At 47.4% G+C, this 21,301-nt stretch overlaps 2 protein-coding genes across 2 annotated transcripts; one reads left to right on the top strand and one right to left on the bottom strand.

Annotated features, from left to right (window-relative positions):
* Positions 1-29: 29 nt before the first annotated feature.
* LOC128301244 (uncharacterized) lies at positions 30-10,269 on the bottom strand. The gene has a single exon (XM_053037625.1). The coding sequence runs from the start codon at positions 10,236-10,238 to the stop codon at positions 123-125; it is 10,116 nt and encodes a 3,371-aa protein (XP_052893585.1). The 5' UTR covers positions 10,239-10,269; the 3' UTR covers positions 30-122.
* A 429-nt stretch (positions 10,270-10,698) lies between these two features.
* LOC128300898 (uncharacterized) lies at positions 10,699-21,095 on the top strand. The gene has a single exon (XM_053037146.1). It carries the CDS (start codon positions 10,900-10,902, stop codon positions 21,025-21,027), a length of 10,128 nt encoding a protein of 3,375 aa, XP_052893106.1. The 5' UTR covers positions 10,699-10,899; the 3' UTR covers positions 21,028-21,095.
* The last annotated feature ends 206 nt before the right edge of the window (positions 21,096-21,301 follow it).

Genomic DNA, 21,301 nt, shown 5'->3' with positions numbered 1-21,301 from the left:
AGTAATGATGGTAGTTTGTACAATTTGTTATTAGCGTAATGCCACGTTCGAGAAAATATTGAAACCTGTATAATCTTCATATGTTCCTATCATAACTATGTGATCGTTTTGATTCTGCTGGCTTAAATAAACGGTAGATAAAGGTCTGTCGAACGAGTATAGTAGCTGCCAGTATCGTTTATAGAAGCAATATCTCTACCTTCGTACGATATGGTAGAGCCAGCATTAACTCCAAGCGTTTTAGCAAATTGAGCAACCTGTCCCAAAGTCTTCCTTGCTTCTTGCAATTCGATTTCTTCCTGTGCATCACTGTACAATGCGGATAAACGTTCCAACAATATATTGCTATTTCCGTGTCCGTGTTGCAAATATTCTTGCACATCTTCATTTAGGTCCTTCAGCATGGCACGGAACCAGTCCATTTTCCAACCGTTGATTACAGATTTGTTGTACAAAAGCTGCAATTCGTGAATTGGTTTCTTCATCGATTCTCCTACATCGACACGCTTTTCCAGTGGTTCCTTCGTTTTACACTGCGTATTAATACCCAGTGCAAACAGGTTTTGAAAGATACGCTTCACTTCTCGAACCGCGGCCGGTGCCACACGTGCTAGCAACAGCCAACCATCTACGTAGTCGAACATTTTAGTAGGTTCCAGCTGAATGGCAAGCAGTGTTGAACGTTCACCATCACAAGAAATGGCTGGAAGGCTATTGAACGTCAACGGAACACAGTTGCGATAGGTGTCGGACGTGCCTAGCATAGCACCATCCTTGGGATAGATAGTTATGACCGAGCGATGGGAATAGCAGGAAGCGTAGATATTTCCGTTTCCGGTTTCATCTGTCATTGGATGACAGTTTTCGATCGTGCTGTGTTTTGACGTTTGCCGGTAGTGTTTTTTATAGTTGTTTATTGTGTTTGCGGAAAAATGTGCCTGGCTGTGCGTGTTTTCCGTGTGCAAGAAGAACCATTTAAAAGGGACGTGCAGGTAGCGTTGGAAGAAGTTTTCCAATGAGCCAGCTCCTGAGGAACTGTACCACGTGGAGAAGTTATCGTGCAACGGTGCAGCCTGCAGTCGTTGCGGTAACGGTGCGTTAACTCTACTCGGCATAAGTGGCTTCACTACGCGATTAGTAAATCCTTTCGTCATAACCGCGGTTTGTAGAATCTGCAGAAAGACCGAAAATCCTGGTATGGCACTGTGCTCGTAACTGTCCGCCATACGTAACGTCACAAAGAAGGTGTAAAATGCGATCGGTATTATACCGCGCTGCAGATTGCCAATGGCTTGCGCATTCGCTGCCATGAAGTGCCGTGCGTTGGTAAGCTTCGTTGACCAATCTCCTTGCATGAGCCGCTTCGCCCGAAAGTAGACCTCCGTTTCGGCGAACCGATCGAGCCCGGTTTCTATCTTCCTGCCGTACTTCTTTATTAAACGCGGTATGTTTCGGGCGATCGTTGTCGTGAAGGAGGCCGTAATGTACGCTTCAAGCACGCCGTAGTATAGTGCTGGGTTGGTAAAATCCCACTTTCGTACGTCGAATTCGCCGCCCATCTTGAGCGCACCGAACAAATAGGCGAAGGACACTGTTATTGCCACATGGGAAACGACAAAGAGAGCTCTGCCTAGAGTGCTACTGATCGAACGGAAGGTGCTTATCAGCGTGTTTGGATTGGTTACGATGAAAGCTGACGTTGAAATACCTCCCAACAGCGCGTTCCAAGTGCCGGGGCTAGATAAATCAAAGTTTCGCGGATCCCAGGAACCGCTCGCTGCCGCCATAGCAAAGTACCCGAACGTTATACCAGAACCGATCATGATACCGATCGAGGCAGCCAGTGATAGACCCATGCCGACGAAGTACGCTATCGATGCGGTCAAGTTGTACGGAATGGAAAGTCCGGTTAAAGCTCCCCCAATCATTCCCAGCCAGAGCGATTTGGACTTCCAGTTCCATTCCAATGGATTCCACGATTTGGCTGCCGATGCAGCACCGATATACGCACCAATTATGGCCATTACAATACAACTAATCGCAAAAGCAAGCTCACCGTCCGGATCGATGAGAGATACGGGTGAATTCCCTGCATACACGTACGGGCTCGGATACTGCTCCTTCGGATCCATCTGATAGAACCTGCCGATGTCGGGATCGTACAGTCGAGCGCGATAGTTATACAGACCCGTCTCCGGTTCCCACTCCTGGCCCGTGTACAGATACGAAATCTGCCCATCAAGATCGGTGCCGAAGCGTCGGAATATCTGTCCGTACGGAAGGTAATCGTAAGCCGCAACAACTTCGCCACCAGTCACCACCAACCGAACCGATCCTTCGTGATCCGTTATCACTGCGTACAGCTTATCATTGCGCAGGAACCCAATTAGCTGCTGGTCCTTGTAGATGTAACTCGTCACCTGAACGTCCGGTGGTTGATCGTTCGTCAGGTACGTCATATCCATGTCCATCAGCACCAATCCATTCGCATCACGGATGTAATACTTTTCACTCGTAACCTTCCCATCTTTATCCAGCACCTGCTTGAAGGTTCGCTCTCCGCGCACATCGTACTGGTACAATAACTTCCGTTCGTCCATCATCTCTATTTTACTGACACGTTGCAGCAGCTTGTCGTACTCCATGCGCTTAATTCCTTTGTGTTCTGCCTTGATGACAGCGCCATCACTGTCGTGCTCCACGGTGAACTGCTCTTCAGTGCGCTGCACCCGATCAAACCGTTGTCGGAATACTTTGGTGATCTTGTTCGTTCCTGGGCGGTACTCCAACCGATACCGAGCGAATCCCGTGTAAAACTTCCGATGATTCCCGTTTGCATCGATTTCGTACGATTGCACGTCTGCGGCCGAACGTCCCAGAGCTGTCGCGAAATGACGATGGATCACACCAACAATGTCTGGGATTTGGTTCTTATATCGTTTCAAGGCATCTTGGAACTCTGTATGCAGTGCCGCTAGAGGGTGTTTATCGCTATCTCCTATAATCTTTTCGTTGGCTAATGACTGCTGGAGCTGTATGCACACCTTCGCTATCATATTCGATCCCTCGATCCACCGAGCACATTTCTGCTCGAACTCGCTCTTATTCAGCCCCTTCCGTGCGGATATCGCCTTCGATAGCATGGTCTTCAAGTGCTGGCTGTAGCGATGCTGCCGAATGAAATCGCTGAAAATGGACTTGGTCCCTTCGCGCCCGTGACACAGATTGGGATTGGTACAGTCCATCGTGAGGTACGATTTTGTGTGCAATATATCCCAAATCTTTTGCGATGTCGTCTCATCAACGTCCTTTATCGCTTTCGAGAATGAGCGATGTGTCAGCGGAGACAGTGCCAACTCGTCCTGGCCATGGAAATATTTGCCCTTAATCAACTGATCGTGATCGTCGTAGTCATATCGATGGCCATACCGGTAGGGGAAGCTTTTGCTGCTCAACACCGCTGACAAATGTCTCATCGCAATGCGTTTTCCACACACAAGCGGTAGATCGTCGACCTGCTCACCGTAGAACGTCCTATTCACAAGGTTGGTTTCGTCAATGTATCCCGCGCGCCGCAGCACTTCATTGCAGAACGCTGCCCGTGTGCGGTCCATGGTAGACGAGATGAAATACTCCGGATAGATGCCGTTGCGCAGCGGACTGGCCGACTTTTGCCAGTGAGCAGTGAACATGGTCTTCGATATGAGACCCTCATAGATGGGCGTGTAGGAATCCTGCCCATAGGAATCAGTTTCCAGATAGCTAACGCTTTCCGACAAATAATCATCCTCGAGCTGCACTAGAAAGCCTGGCTCGTTGTAGGTAAAGTTCCTCTGGAACATATGCTTCGCGTCTGTGCGCACCATCATCGTCTCTACCATACCATCCGCATTGTACGTAAATTCGAACATCGTTGCATCCATAGCTGATTCGCGAATGGAAGTGACATCCCCATTACCGTTGCGATCGTAGATAAACGTGAACGGTTCATCTCCTGCACCGATCGGATACTTGATCGATCGCAGCTTATCGTTGTCATACTCGTAGTCGATCGAGTACGATGTGTTGATCGTGTTGACAACGAACACTTTTTGCAGCAGTTTCTTGCTCTGATCAAACACCATAAATTCGGTCATTTGGTCATTGTCGATGCGTCTGGAAGAAAACTTCGATCGATAGCGCATGTTCGGATCTTTGTCATGCTCTCCGTACAGCGAATCGATGAAGTTGGTAGAATTGGGTGATATGCCACTGCTAGTCAGCGCCACACATTCGGTTTCGTTGAGCTGCACCAGCGCTTCACGCGTAACTTTATCATCCGCAACGTACGTAAAGTGTATTACGCGATCAAGCGTTTCGTTGTGATCTGTGTGGAGACTGAATCGAAGGATGCCCTGCTTATCGTAAAGGTATTGAAAGATACCTCCATCTGGTGTACGCTTTCGGACCAGTCTCTTTGCATCATCGTAGTCGTAGTGAACTTCCCACTGTTGCTGTAATGCCGTTTGTTCCTCGGTGTAAGTGGCACCGAAGAACGTATCACGATTCCTCATTGTTGAGGTTTGTGCCAGATAGTGATACATGGGTGGTAGTTCCTGCAGCAGTTGCTTGTTTTTTCCATACCGCCAGGTACTTAGCCTGTGCTCGTAATTACCCACCTTAGAATATTTAGCCACTTTGGTGCCTTCTTCATTTTCGATGGTCACCCGAACGGCTCCACCCGGCAAATGCACCGCTTTATGATGGAAGCCTTTCTGCTCCGGGAAAAGGGTGCTCAGCAAGAAATTGTAAGGTACGTTCGTGTAGGCTCGCATATACTTCCCATTGATGGTGTAATCCTTGCCGGGCAAACCTTGCTTCTGTTTGTTTTCCGTAGGATTTTTACCGTAAACGGTGTGTGTATAAGGGAACCCTTCACAGGATGGATTAAGCGTTGCCACCAGGCCAGCCAGCTGGAGCGTTGTGTTGTTGAAATCTTTAATGAAATTTTCATAATAATCAAACATGTGAGCATCAGTTTCATTGCGCACTTTTGTCCATTTTGTTTGCAGGATTGGTCGTTCGATTTCATCGTAAAGGATCTCCCGTACGCGCACCGTATTGTGGTCCTCATAGACGAGCATCTGGGTTGGTTGGCCCGACAGACTGCGGTAAGTGACTTTAACTGTTGGATCATACATTTCAATAAATTCTTGAATTTGAGTTGCTTTCGAAAGGTGAAGTTCAAAAGTCCGCGTAGCTTCAGCTGCGTGTTGTTCGAGAAGCGTCTCTTGCGTCAGGACTCCATCGACCCAGACGGAAACGCGGACGGGTGTAAAAAATATCAACACTTCACCACGCTGTGGCATTGGTGGGCAAGACGTACCGGATGCGCACGGCAGATGGAACTCTTTATTTTGCCAAACGAAACGCAAACCTGCGTCGTGCGGGGAAAGTGTGTACAGGAAGCGCAGTGCCAGTGTACTCCATGTTCCGTTGAATGTTTTCGAAACACTGTTACCCGGATGGGAAATACCGAACAAATCGTTATCTCCAAACCAACCAGATCGTTTCGGTTTCATCTCTATCACGCACGGTCTACGGTTGGACTGGCGAGTGTACAAAACTTTCGAATCTGTAACAAACTGCTCCACCATGCCGTGCTCGGAAAAGGCGACTGTTTTCTTGCCCTTTCCATTGTAGAAGTATTGTTTTATCAATCCGGACGTGCCAAGGACTGCGCTCACTTCTCCTCTGCCCGTCTCGTAAATTTTAGCCTCGAACGCCATGCCCAGCGGTGAAAATCGGATATGGTCGATATCGATGGACGGATGCGCGGTAGTCGGGGCCATCGTAATCATGAACCGAAGTTTCTTTGCCGTGGGAAAATGGGTCGTATCGATAATCGCTTCCACGTAGTTCCATGTTCCGATGCGTTGTTTAATTTCTGCCGTTTTTGAAGTCATCACTTTGCCGCCTTCCGGTTCTAGTGTGACATCCACATTTAGCACGTCGATCGTGTCGCCGAGCTTCACTGGTGCCGAAGATCGTAACCAGCAGGACACCACAAACATGATGTGGGGCTCGAGTGGCACAAAGTCCGCGGTTAGGTTGTGCTCTCGTCCTCTTAACGACAGAAAACGGTTGTGATGTTCCGTTTTGAGCCACTTTCGATCAAAACTCCATTGTTTTTCTTTGCCGAAGTGGTTTTTCTCGTAGCTCTCAAATCCGTAGTAGGATACCATCTCGTCCACCAAGCGGTACGGACCCAAATCCACAACAGCAACACGCTCGTTCACATCCACGATCATCCTCTCGCGAACGCTCCGGTTTGGCATGGTCTGTTTTTCGGATTGACGACGTTTTGCTTCTTGGTCGCGCAATTTTCTATCCAGCACCTCTTGACCATCCGCTGTGTACGCCTTCCTAATCGTGTTGCCCGTCGCGAGATCAACGCTCTGCTCGTACCAACCGTATCGGGTTCGGTCGGCACCGGGAGCTATTTTGATTTTACGAAACATCACTCCATCAACGGACAGCTGCAAGTCCTGTGCGTCATAGACGTACTCCGTAGTATGGGCCGCTTCGTCGGCAGCTGTTATCGTTTGACTTCCCAGCACGGTTATGTTGGAGTTGAGGAAATATTTGGCGCATCTGAACAGCAAAGCTTGGGTGGTTTGCTTTGCATGGCTGGTGGTGATGATTGCAATCTGATTACTCGCACGGTTAAGCGTTTCCTCCGCTGGGAAGGTAACCGTTTCGTTGCTAGCAAAAAAGTACACGCTCAGTGGACTGTTCTTCGGCTGTGTCTGGACATAGTACGGCACGATGAGCTGGATCTCTTCCGATTTGGTGGTGTTCATGTCGAAAACTGTCGCTCCATTTGCGGTGGAAACAATCTTGAACGTATCTTGTGCATGCGCTTTTACTAATCGATAGTCAGCAGTCAAACTCTGGTTCACCTTACGCAGACGTATCGTATCCTCGTCTAGGTACGTGCGGTTCCAGTGCAATCCATCGTACGTGATCTGATGACTACCGGTAACTACACCGTCCCGGTTGGTAAGCAGCCCAAACTGCGACAGATCGATCGCGAAAACGACCGCATCCTTCACCTTTTTATATATGCGCTGGCTTTCTTCGCGGGTTGTGTTTTTAGCCTCGTTCCAGATATTGTTGTACTGTCTGCTGCCTCGATAATGCTCAGCCATCCTCTTTTTCGCCTCGTTCAGATACTTGTTTAGCTCAACTGCATGCGGACCGGTGGATTTTTTCACCACCAGCTGGTACGTGTTGTTCTCCAACCGGTATCCTAGCACGAACCGATCGTTATCCTCCGTGCTCACCGTGTAGTTATAAGCGCTCATAATGGCGTGTGGAACTTTCGTGGTGTAGTAGTCAGCTATTTTTGGCTTTTCGTTGAGGTTGAGCATGAAAAAGCGTACGTGAATTTCGAGCACATCTTTCCGCAGTACGGGCGCTTTAAGTATGATAGCTTGCTTGTAGTGTCCTAGCATGTCCGCGACAAGCCCCTTTCGGATGGTCTGGCCAAGCTCGCTGCTAATGGCAAAGGACGTAACAAAATTATCAATCTCGGCGAAAAAGTTCACTTTCTCGGGGTTTGCTTTTACGTGGAGCCATTGGCCATTTTCTTGCAGCAACGATATTTGGAGCTCTCGCTCGTACGTTGCATATCCATGGGGGAACGCTTTTACCGCAAAGTTTGCGGGCAGGTTGTTGCGCAGCACTTCATCACTGTACTTATGATCGGTTGTGGTTGTCACCAATCGTAACGATTGCAGATCGGACACCAGGATAAACGTGTTGGCGGCGGTAACAACACCATCTAGCGGGAACCGTTCGTAATATTTTTTGTGCTGCCATCTACCGTTTGTGAAGTGCAGAATAGCAACATCCTTAGACGAATCGTAGATAATGACCACGGCGATCAAATTTTCGATCGCATGCACGACGTACCGTTTGATGCCGTTCAGAGTGTAAATTGTTTTGGTGCCATCCGTTTTGCCGGAACCGTTCGCACCGAGTGGATCGCGGAAGTGCAGCACAAGCCGTCCGTCGGTGAGATTCGCATCCACAATAATGACATAGTCCGGGCCGTAGTAAATGGAGCCATCATAGTCGATCGGTATGGTTTTCTTGAGCGATGTGGCATTGATTGGAATTGGTGTGTATACCGGCGTCCATTTGGCACCGTTTGGGTAGATAATTTTCGATAGTCGCATCTGCGGGTCGTATTCGAAATCGAAGACATTGTAATTGCTTTGTTTAATCGCCTGCAGTAACTGCTTGTCGTCGCTGTAGTGAAAGGTGAAGTGCTGTGCAAACTGATGGGCTAGTACTGAGAGTTGCGTAATGCGATCGTCGGTGTAGCTTAACTCCACTTGTCCTCCATTGAACAACTCAATGGATGTGAGACGTATGTCGGTTTTGTTTTTAACTAAATCATAGAAATAGAGCGTTTTCTCCTCAGTGCCGGTAATTTCTTCCTCGCTCAGATACCACCGTGTAGCGTACGATTGGGTTTGACGTGATTCACTACCACACAACGGCCACATTGGGCATGCAATCGACGTATGAAACTGCTTCAGCGAGATGTACGTCATCGTCCGGTTGTCGATCGTCACCTTCCAAAAGTTGCGCTTGACGTGGAAAACGATCTGAATGTCGGGATAGCCATCCATGGTGAATGTCATGTGGTCCGATTGTGACGGTACGTCCTGTTCGTGGTTGGGTTGATGCACTAGTATGATTCGTTGGTTATCCTTGAGAAGCGAATAGACGTGATCTTGCACGAAAGCGCTAGATTGACGATCCAGTGTTATATAGTCCAGGGGAAATGACCAACCGCGTCCGAGCTCGTTGTTGTAGTCCAGGTTTTTGTATTGGATAATTTTCCGTATCGGTACTTGGAATGGTGCGGGAATTTCCACTATCGGTAGCATCAACTCAATCTCCCCATTGTAAGGATTGATTGGTTGCAGTACGGAGCTCAAATCAAGCTGATCGTGCAACCACCCGGCATGGTAATGGTTGGTCACAATTTCCGGAATGGTCACGAGGTCTTTTTCCTTCTTGGGTGTTATTGATTTTAACTCATCAGTAGATTTAGTTGCCTCACTGACGTCTAGTCGTTCTGTAGTGACCTTGGTTAAACCTTCCGATGTGTGCAGAAGCAGTTCTAGATTTTTGGATAATTCTTGTTTTTGAACCAGCTTCAGAAACGAAAAGCGTACAGTTTGATTTGCCACTGTTTCATGGAACACATTGTGGACATCAAATCCGGCAGATGTAGAATGAGGCCGTAGAATGTCTAATCCTTTGGGGCCGCTATAAATCAGCACATCGTAGCCATCAATGTCCACTGATGTAACTGCTTCCACACTATGGCTATTCCAGCCACGTAGTTTCGAAAAAGCCGTCGTGTAGAATATTTTCTGGAACGCTGAAGTAGTCGCATTGTAACGATATATCTTCAGACCGTCAGTTGAAAAATGTAGCAGATCGTTAAACTGTGTTTGGTTAAACTTTGCAAACATTACGCGATCATATTCACTATCCAAGGGAGGGAATTCCTGTACAGTCGTTAGTTGCTTCAACTCATACTGATTATTGAAACGAAATAGTTTAAGCTCTGATTTGGTGCGTAGAGCGATCGTCTGCTGTGCGGTGTTGTCCAAATGTTCTACCAAACATATTGTACTGGTGGGCGCTGTCCATTCGTCGTCCAAAACGGGTGATTTTTTTAACTCTTTGATGGTAGACTTAGACTCTTTCAGGGCAATCGAGCGAAATTGCACATCCGTGTCGAGGCGCGATACAATCCCAAGGTGTTCTTCGGTGGGAAAGATCTTGCCGAAGAGGAACGTGTTTTTGGGCAAACCGTAACCCGCTTGATCATGATACTTCGATATCCTGTACTGCAGCGTTAGATTGCGATCATCCCACTTATACACCTCAACTCCCTTGGGGTTTCGTATGATGAGCAACGATGACTCATATACTTCCCACGGATAGTTGACACTCTTGCTGGTCAAACCGAAGAAATCATCACTGCGGTGCACTTCTTCGTAACTTCCTTGGGATAGCTCACAAACCAGTAAAGCACGGTTCATTCGCACAAACAGAGTAGTATTGGTCACTTTTTTCACTTCGATCACATCATGCACATGAGCCTTGGTCACTAGGGTCGCGGGTAATTGCAGCGAGTAATGCACTGGTTGTGCATTGGATTTTGCCATTTCCGCTGAATAAAACTTTGCGTTTTTTGGGGAATTTTCACCGTTTATGGATAGTAGGAGGAAAGAAAAATCATGCCAAAGAAGCACTGAACTCTAAACGCGTTGTTTCGCTACTTTTATAGTGCTCCAGATCGCTCTCATGTTTACTTATATGGGGCTCTGGAGTGTGTGTTTACTTGCTGTTGTGAGCCTGGAAATATTTATTCTACGAGACACAAATTGCACAATACTAAAGGAATATTACGTTTCAATATTATATTATGGTTCCATGTTGCTATATAGTGTATCCATGTTGCAAAACTGTTGACTGTTGATATCGTGATTAAACAGCAGAGACAAACAGTTGATGGAATGAACTAATAATAATCAACAATTGAATCAACAAATCCCATGAATGCCATCTCGATCTTAAAGTATATAAGATCCAAAGCAGAACTCTATAATTCAGTGAACAGCAAATGTTCTATCGTGTAGTTTTGATTGAATTTACGTTGTTTGTGAGGGAACAAGTTGTAGATGTTGTATGTTACCTGTCGCAGGACAGTAACAGAACTTGAAGACAATCTTTTAATTCGTCGAAATCAAATATAAGTATTGGGTACAGAAAAATAGTTGGTGAAATTTATAAATTAAAACAGCGGAGATACTGAAAGCATCCACCATGGATGCTTCAACCAAATTCTATAGCTTGCAGCTGCCCGGAACCTCTTTGACAAAGATTCCTCTCGGCAATACTGTGGAAGTGAAGCGAGATCCTGGTGCTGGAATAACTATCTTCGTGCGTAACAATCGTGTGCTGCTGATCTACCAACAGACAAACGGAAGTTGGTCCGAGGTGCACAAGGATGAAGATTTCTTCTCTGTGTCGGCCGACGATGTCAACTATCCTTGGGCGGTATATAAAGGAGGTTTGTTGGCGGTACGCAAAACGGAAGGGATCGTCGTGTATAAATGGGACAAAACTAAGCTGAACCAGCTGCTTTCGGCTCCAAAGTATCACGACGAGTATGGATACAATTTGCAGAACAATACGATCGCTTTCGGAATGATATATCCATCTGAGAAGTACATCGGAGTTGTTTCGCGCTTGGGCTCCAGCGTCGAGTTTGGTTCCATCAATCCGAGTGAACCGAGTAAAGCTGTTCGTACGCTAAAAAAGCATCTCAATCTGGATCAGACATGGAAGATTCCGTATAGCAAGATATCGTTGGTGGAAAGATATGACAACAGCACACAGTTATCGATAGCATTGCGAACCACCTCAGAGCTAAAGCTGTTTCGGTTTGACCAGAAGTATGAATTGAAGCAACTGGCAACTGTGAGTGATTTTCGGCCGCCGGACAACGAGTATGATCGGATCATGTTCGCAAAGTTTGACAATGGAGGGATACACGATCTGCTGCTCTTTGCATCCCAAGGGTTGACTATGTATCGTCTGAATGAAGAAACTGGACGCTTCCAGAAGGTCTACTATTCGACGGCATTCTCCAAATTACGTGGCTGGAACAAGCGCACTATTGACACGATCGCGACGATAGACATCGATGGTGACAATCTTGACGAACTGATTGCCTCCGGACCAAAGGGATTGTGCGTATATCGCCCGGTATTTACCGAAAATGGTGGGTTCGACCTGGTTAACATTTTCGATGATACAATCGAGGATCATGTAGTGCGTTACGGGCATCCGATGTTGACGATGAAGACAGCGGATAAGGTTGCCTCCAATATTCTGCTGTTTACTGGAGAGAATCTCCTCGAAGTGCGTACGAAACCGTTTACACCCGAATCGTTCGATATTCCGTCCGCCCCGCCGAGTATTGCACAACCGAAACTCGAAGTACCGTTGCTGGTCCCGCAGAAGAAATACATCGTTTGGTTGCACGATCAGCTTGATCTAAACAGCATGTTGCAACCTTTAAACCCACACGCGGGCACAGTGGAGCTGAGCATTCCGTTGATCGAGTTGCCCAACGCATTCGGGGTGAGCGTGCGCAAGTACTTGCAGTACAAAAACATTCCATTTGAAAGCTTTTTCGGACGTGGATGGTCCCTACCGCTAGATTATATCAGTGTGGAACGGAAGAACAGTGGCTTCCTGCAAGATCACGACTATGCGATACTGAAAAACAACAATCGAATCATCCTGAAGCGACAGCCCGCCTGGGACTCCATTAAACATTGGGCTTTCATCATCGAAGGATACAAGCAGGCTAGGGTCAAGTACTATCCGGACGCGGAGCGCTGGGAATTGACGATGGAAGATCGCACCTTCGTCTACGGCACATGGGACAAATTGAGCAAAAAGCGTGAAGAGAGCGTCTGCGCAGCCTGGCCACTTTGCACCACCACGAAGTCGAAAAATTCGCAAACTTTGCCTTCGCGTTGGTATTTGGTGCACGAGGAGAGCAAGTATGGCCCTTACGCTAACTACTACTACGACACTTTCGTGCAAGGAAAAGGTGATCGTTTGGAACGCATTGAGTTGGACAGCGGATCTAGCGTAAGCTTGAAGTATTCGCAATCGAATCAGTTGTCAAGCTTCACAGTAAATACGACATGTTACGAGCAGAATGTGTCGTTCGAGTATACGGACAATTCGCTTACGCACATCAAACAAGAGGATCGCACGTTGTTCCGGTTCGAGTACAAAGATAAGCGCATGTCTAAGATCGTTTATCCGAATCAGCTCGAGTCGTCATTGGAGTACAGTGACATGGAGATTGATCGCACACGGTTTGAAGAGGTGGTGCCGGTCGATTTAAGTCCGACGATGTACTACGGACCGGACTATACCGTTATTTTGGACAAGGAGTACGAGGACGATCGTGTGGTGATCAGCATCCGGAACCTGCTCGGCGGAACGGAGGGGTCGAAAGTTACCAAAGGGAAGCTGCACTTTGGCCAACCCGGTATAAAAAGCCACACGATACACGCGTTAGAAGATATGCTGGTGGTAGTGCTGATCTACGGCTCCCGGAAGGAGGTAACGATTCTTCAGTTCACCAACAACGCGTGGATCGAAAAGGAGTATCATCTCGACCTACCGCTGGACGCTGTCATAAGTGTGGGAAAAAAGTTCGTTGTTATGTACGATCTGAAAACCGTTCGCGTTTTAACCATTGGCCTGGATGGAAAGCTGACCAGCACGATGGTTAAAAAAACAGTTCCCTCGAACTTTTTGATACACACGTTTGCGAACGGTTTCGTGATGTACGATACGTACATTGATGTTTGGACGATGGGGATTAAGAATCAGTGGCAAAGTGGCTACACGTCCACACCTACGGACGTCTTTGCCGACATCACGAAGGTACTGAATGTGTTTGAGTTGGATTCGGAGTTTCGCACCGCTCTGCGCAGAGGGTTTCTAGCGGATGCCGTCACGGTGTACCAGAACGCGATCGTTATACGTGTGCCGGCGCTTGTTGACAAAAAATTGGAGTTGAAGGTATATTTTGTGGTCATGTCGTTTGAGAAGGGAGCTAAACGCATATCGGAGCAATCGGTGCAGATTCCTATAGCGAATTTTGCAACGTACGAGTACGACCTGCCTACCAAAGACGGCGATGTCTTCAAACTAATCTATGAAGAGAAGAACAAAAAACTGATCTTGAAGATGAAAAGCTTCAAGGGACCGATGTACAATTCGCTGATGGAACAAAAAGAAAAGTCATACAAACAGATTGACGACAGCAAAGAGAATGCTTCGAAGAAAACCCAATACAAGAAGGAGGTGGACGATAAAATCGCTGAGGAGGTGGACAACATAAGTCGCACCGTTGTTAGCAAGGTGCAGTTCGCGATGGATCTGTCGCAGTTTGGTGTGCTTACCAACCAGCACGGAATCGTGACGGGGAACACGCAGCTATCCTTCGATGGTGAAACCTGGCAGCAGCAATCCGTCAGTCCGGAAACGATGCGCATGGAGACGGTTAACCAGTGGCTTGGCGAAGGGTTCAAGCTCGTCAAGAACAATCACGAGGACACGTTCCGGGTGTTCGAAATGCCAGCGAACGTGATGGTTTACAACACCGAGACGAACAACCCGCAGGAGATACAGATTGTCGCGCCGCGCTACATTCAGTCCCAACCGGCCGGCAAACGATTGCGAATGTTTTTCTTTCACACGAAGGAAACCGTCCAGCTGCCCGTGAACGAAACGATGGTGCGTGCAAGCAACACCATCGCGTTGGTGACGGTGCACCATGTTAACGAGACGAGTAAGTTTGTGATCTTCCGGCCGGTGGATTCGTTCCTGCTGAAAAAGACGACCCTGTTCACCAAGCAGAATGTACGGCTGGATCAGGACGAGACACGCACTTCCACCCACATTTACGACGCCCAGGATGCACACCTTTCCAGCGAAGGTGCCATGTTTTATCGGGTGAAGGTTGCCCCCGGCGGTAACACACATCAGTACGGATGGTACGAACAGGCTACCAACTCAAGCACCGGTGTAACGACGAAAAAATCCTTCGCATCCGACGGAACGGACGTTACCGTGCGGGAGAAACGTAAGCGTGACAGATCGGAGACGCAAGACATCGAACGGACGATATGGGACAGATCAAGACAGCTCAAAGTGGTGGATTTAGGTGCGATGAAGTTGGTGGATGAAGTCGCGTCGTACTATGGCTTTGAGCCTTACGAGCTGAACCGCTATGGCGTTGATAAAAAGTGGATATTTGAGGAGAAGCACGTACAGAATGAAGGGGAAAATCACTACCTTCACCTTCCAATGGGTGCTGCCATGAAAGCATCCTTTACACCCATCCAGCCGAACAATATGTGGATGGTTTCATTCTGGGTGCGCCTTAATCCAGTGCCTAAAGTGGACGATCAGCTGAACGTAGTGCAGGTAACGTTGCTTAACCTCGCAAACAACAGCCGACAAACATTGAGCGGTGCAAAAGTACAGCATGTAACGTCAAACTGGTGCTATGTGGAAATGACTATCGATACCACGAACGCAACGAAACTTCAGTTCGACATTAGCATCGAACCTGCCGTGTCCGGCATGGACGTTGATCATGTACGGTTTTCACCATTGGATCTGAATTTTCTCGCTACCATTTACACCCCCGTTAATGCGGAAGTGCGAGCAACACTGCGTAACAATGGGAAGCTGAAACAAAGTCTTTACAGTCCCAATGGAAGGAGAGTTGCATTGCTATCGGAGGACGGTCAGGTGATAGATTTTGCGATGCAATCGAAAACGGCCTATGTTGCGTCGGTTAATGCACGAAAATGTCTTGTGGAGTTGAAGTCTGCTAGAGGTATTTATGAAACGTTCGACAAAAAGGATTGGAACCCGAGTGGTGCGCAATGGTCAATCAAATATGGTGAGCTGGAATACAATCCGGGCAATACCGGACAACGAGGCGAAATAACGCGGACGTTCGATCAACCATTCGATTCACTAGCGCTGCGTTTTCTGTATAACTATGCGTCCAACGCTGCTAAGCTTGACTTTAGCTGGAACGGGCAAGAGTTTGCCATTATATGCTCCGGAGGGTCTCCTTGCAATCGACCACCAGCAGCAGGAGAAGTACTTATATTTATTACCGAGCAACGCATCTCCCTGTGGTTGGAAGGCCATTTACTAAGAGAAATACGCTTACGGCCGAATCCGAGTGCCTCGAAGCGGAAAGAATTCCGGTTACTTCCAACGGGATCCTTTGGGATCTCCGAGTTCCTCGTAATGTACGATGCACGCGTGAAAGTTACCTATTACAATCGAATGGGACGCCCCGTGCAGTTTGTCGTATATGACGATCCCAGCACGGTACGAGTTCGTGAGCTGATGTACGATGAAATTGATCGTCCGATCATGCAAACCAAGTGGACCAAGCTGACGTGCCATACTAAGGATTACTTTGCATTCTATGAAAATTTCATCACTCAAGTTCACGGCACTAGTCACGTGATGACCGGTATGGTTGCACACTCCCATCCATCCTGCGAAGGCTTTCCTTATTCGCGCACGATATACGCTAACGATCCAACTGAAAACAAACAGTTCCAGGGGCTGCCAGGCAAGGATTATAACGTATTGGGCAAGTACAAACGTCGTTATGCTATGCGCTCGGAGATAGCGATACTGAAGAACATATTTCCCGAAGCGCAGGGCTATCGACAGAAGATCGTGGAACGGCCGGGTGGTGCCATTCGCGCCACGGTTGAAGATAGTCAGGGAAACAAAGTGGCCAAGTACTGGCAGGTGGGTAACTACGAGCATCGACTAACGACTTACATCTATTCCGATACTTATGGGCATTTGGTTGAGATGCTTCCGCCCCAATATCATGCGCTGGCTAAAACGACCTCCAGGACGAGACCGTTCCTGACGGGGGGAAACACCATGGAAGAAATTCAACTTAAAAACCAGTGGCGTGTGTCGTACTCTTACGAGGATGGGAACATCATTGACAAGCGTACCACAGACGGTGGTACCTTTGAATACGTTTACACGGAGTCGGGAATTCTGCGCTTTTCACTACATTACAACTCGCCGGAAAGGGAGAACTTGGACCGTGTAGTTCATTTTACGTATTCGTCTCACGGCAAGATATTGCGAGAGGCGTTGGTGAACTTGACACGCGCGCAGTGTTTCCAGTCGGTCGAAACGAACGAAGTTCCCGTGTCAGATGATTTGATAGAATCGTTTTATGGCGAAATCGAAACGAATCCAGATGTGCGCTATAGATCACAACAATCTACCAGGAAGATTGGCAACAATCAGATGATGGAGAGTTTAATTTTCAACGAGCACGAGAAGGTCATCAAAAAAGTGTTTGTCGTTCCAACGATCAACAGTACGTACTCGATCGACTACGCGTATGAGAATGAGCAATTGCATTCCTTACAGTATCCGATGAATTCAACGGCATCGTTTACGTTGTTGTACGATTACAACGGAAATGGCGAGGTAAAGTCTATCCGCGACCAAACAAAACGAGATCCTATGTTCGAATTTACGTACAATGCGGATGGTATGGTAGAGACGATGAAGGTGCGCACAGACGCGAAGCATATGTTCCAGAGGAACTTTACCTACAACGAGCCAGGCTTTCTAGTGCAGCTCGAGGATGATTATTTGTCGGAAAGCGTTAGCTATCTGGAAACTGATTCCTATGGGCAGGATTCCTACACGCCCATCTATGAGGGTCTCATATCGAAGACCATGTTCACTGCTCACTGGCAAAAGTCGGCCAGTCCGCTGCGCAACGGCATCTATCCGGAGTATTTCATCTCGTCTACCATGGACCGCACACGGGCAGCGTTCTGCAATGAAGTGCTGCGGCGCGCGGGATACATTGACGAAAACAACCTTGTGAATAGGACGTTCTACGGTGAGCAGGTCGACGATCTACCGCTTGTGTGTGGAAAACGCATTGCGATGAGACATTTGTCAGCGGTGTTGAGCAGCAAAAGCTTCCCCTACCAGTATGGCCATCGATATGACTACGACGATCATGATCAGTTGATTAAGGGCAAATATTTCCATGGGCAGGACGAGTTGGCACTGTCTCCGCTGACACATCGCTCATTCTCGAAAGCGATAAAGGGAGTTGATGAAGCGACATCGAAAAAGATTTGGGATATATTGCACACAAAATCGTACCTCACGATGGACTGTACCAATCCCAATCTGTGTCACGGGCGCGAAGGGACCAAGTCCATTTTTAGCGATTTCATTCGGCAGCATCGCTACAGTCAGCACTTGAAGACCATGCTATCGAAGGCGATATCCGCACGGAAGGGGCTGAATAAGAGCGAGTTCGAGCAGAAATGTGCTCGGTGGATCGAGGGATCGAATATGATAGCGAAGGTGTGCACACAGCTCCAGCAGTCATTAGCCAACGAAAAGATTATAGGAGATAGCGATAAACACCCTCTAGCGGCACTGCATACAGAGTTCCAAGATGCCTTGAAACGATATAAGAACCAAATCCCAGACATTGTTGGTGTGCTCCATCTTCATTTCGCGACAGCCCTGGGACGTTCGGCCGCAGACGTGCAATCGTACGAAATCGATGCAAACGGGAATCATCGGAAGTTTTACACGGGATTCGCTCGGTATCGGTTGGATTACCGCCCAGGAACGAACAAGATCACCAAAGTATTCCGACAACGGTTTGATCGGGTGCAGCGCACTGAAGAGCAGTTCACCGTGGAGCACGACAGTGATGGCGCTGTCATCAAGGCGGAACACAAAGGAATTAAGCGCATGGAGTACGACAAGCTGTTGCAACGTGTCAGTAAAATAGAGATGATGGACGAACGGAAGTTGTTGTACCAGTACGATGTGCGCGGAGAGCGAACCTTCAAGCAGGTGCTGGATAAAGATGGGAAGGTTACGAGTGAAAAGTATTACATCCGTGATGCGAATGGATTGGTGCTGATGGACATGGATATGGCGTATCTGGCGAAGGATCAACCACCGGACGTTCGGGTGACGAGTTACATCTACAAGGACCAGCAGCTGATTGGGTTCCTGCGCAATGATAGGCTGTACGGAGTGATAACGGATCACGAAGGATCGGTTCGGTTGGTGGTGACTGGTGGCGAAGTTGTTGCGGCTTACGATTACCTTCCCTACGGACAGATATTCCGACGCTTCGGCACCGATCTTGATGGGCAGATTTCGTATCTGTACACGGGGCAGGAGTGGGAACCGGAGACGGGTCTGTATAACTATCGCGCTCGACTGTACGATCCCGACATCGGCAGGTTCTATCAGATGGATCCGAAGGAGCAGTATCCGAGCCCGTACGTGTATGCCGGGAATTCGCCTGTATCCTTGGTAGATCCGGATGGTGAATTTGCTTTTGCATTGGCTGTACTTATCTTAGCACTGGTTGGTGCTTACCTGGGCGCGGCATCTGCAAACAATTGCTGGAATCCTCTGAAATGGGACTGGAGATCTTCATCAACCTGGATAGGGCTATTGACGGGGGCTGTAACAGGAGCCTCCATACCGTTCAACATGGCCAGTTCGGTGGCGTTTTTCGTCGGCATGGGATTATCATTGAGCACCTCGATTGCTATCATGGTCGGCACGGGTATAACCTTTGCATACTTTATGATGGCGGCTAGCAGTGGCACCTGGGATCCTACCAAGTTCGATTACTCCAGCCCTGGCACCTGGAATGCGCTAATGAATGGAGTTGCAACGTCGTCTTGGATTCTGATGAATCCTTCCTCCCTCATCAGTTCCTTTGTGTCGCTCACCTCGGTCGCAGCGAAGGCACTCTTTTTTGTCGCCAAACTTACAATGAGCCTCGGGTTCACGTATCTGTTTGCGGCTCTTGGCCAGGGTGGCGAGTTTGACGTAACGAAATGGGACTTTTCAGATCCACAACTGTACATGAGCATCGTCGATGGGTTTACCACAGCCACGGTGGGTGTTTTATTTCTTCGCAATGTGCCCAACCAGATAAGCAAGTGGACTGGTAAGGTTAAACGGACGGTCGATGTTATAGTGGGTAACCTTATTACCTTCCGCGCCCAGCTAGCACTGGGACGTGATTGGTCCAGACTGATTATGCAGTCTAAAAATTTCATGTCCGTAAGTTTCCGTAGTGTGCAGAGCTTGCAGAAGGGATTTTTGACTGTTGGATTCTACGCAGTGGTTGTTTCGTTACGCCTGTCAGAGGTACCGAACAGCGACATTCCTGCGTTTACCGCAGCGGAAGCAACCGTCAATGTGCTCTTTAATGCTGAACAATTTTCTGATTTTGTTGTAAAACCTTTATCGCGGCAGATGAAACTACCCAAACTACCGGCCCGATTCATTCGCTTTCGCATTCGATCAGAAGCAATAAGTATTGGCAATGATTCGTACCTTCATACGCAGCAACATATGCATCGTTCTTCCGCATCACTACTGCAAACCACATTTAACACATTGATCAATCTGCCATTCGAATGGTTATTTAGTGGAAAAGTGGCTGAAGAAAACAGTAACACAAATACGATCACCTCTATGGTCACGTTTACACCGCAGCAAATGCCCCGCACTGGTCACATCTTGCGAAATTGTTATAAAATGGGAAGTGAACAGCATCCCGGTGGTATGATCTCTTGTTACGGGCATAGTAGCATTTTGACAATTGTTCCGAAATTTCATGATGCCAAGATTGCGGAACAGGACCACTACAACCACTGTATGCCGCTGACGTATGGCGGCCATCCTTCGGTGTCGTGCCAAGGTGAGTGGTCATCGTTGGTCTACACAGCAAAGGACTCTGCAAGGGTGTTTGATTTTGTCGATGGATGGTTAATGCTGGCACAGGTTGCTCCTTCCGCATACAAGGAAATTAAGCGTGGCATTAAATATCTGTTTTCACGCCCCGAACGTAGCACACAATATTCGAATAAGGATCGTGTGGAAAATGAAAGGAAAATGCTTCTAAGTAAGTTGAATGATTTAAAATCTCAAATTCATCCCACCATACGTTCACAGCATTATTGGGCTCAGTGGATGGTCGAAGATCTGACCGAGGATGTGGAGTCATATTTGACAAAAGGACAAGGCTCATTCAACATGTTGGAGGACAGAATTAACACTCTAGCGGCAGAAATTAAAGAGGATATCCTAATGCAACAGTTGCAAAGCACATTTAAGTTACAAGAAGCAAACGAAATTCCGCGTCCATATGATGAAAACTTGAACGTTAAAATGGGCAATCTACAAATAGGCCAATATTTAGATCGTTTTGTGCAACGTCCCTTGAGAAGTTTGAATCAGATGAGTGATATGATTTACGGTGCATTAAATTGAACTTTTAAAATTCGTTATCACACCTTTATTAAACTATATATTACTGAATAAACAAATTGTGCTTAATGTTAAAGAACATCGACAACCTGTCGTGAATGTTTTATTATTTTTTCATTAATGTTCAAAATATTGGGAAATATATATATAATATATACAAGGAGATTTCATGTCTATGACCCCTATTCGGAGTCATCTGGCTAGAAAGATTGCAAAGTTTCACGACATTTCGATTAAAACTTCATACCCCCGAGATGTAATGAGTTAATAAATGTCA

This window comes from Anopheles moucheti, chromosome 3 (assembly GCF_943734755.1).
Source record: "Anopheles moucheti chromosome 3, idAnoMoucSN_F20_07, whole genome shotgun sequence".
NCBI lineage: Eukaryota > Metazoa > Arthropoda > Insecta > Diptera > Culicidae > Anopheles > Anopheles moucheti.
The sequence above is the reverse complement of the archived record's forward strand: the minus strand, read 5'-3'. Positions and strand labels throughout refer to the sequence as shown.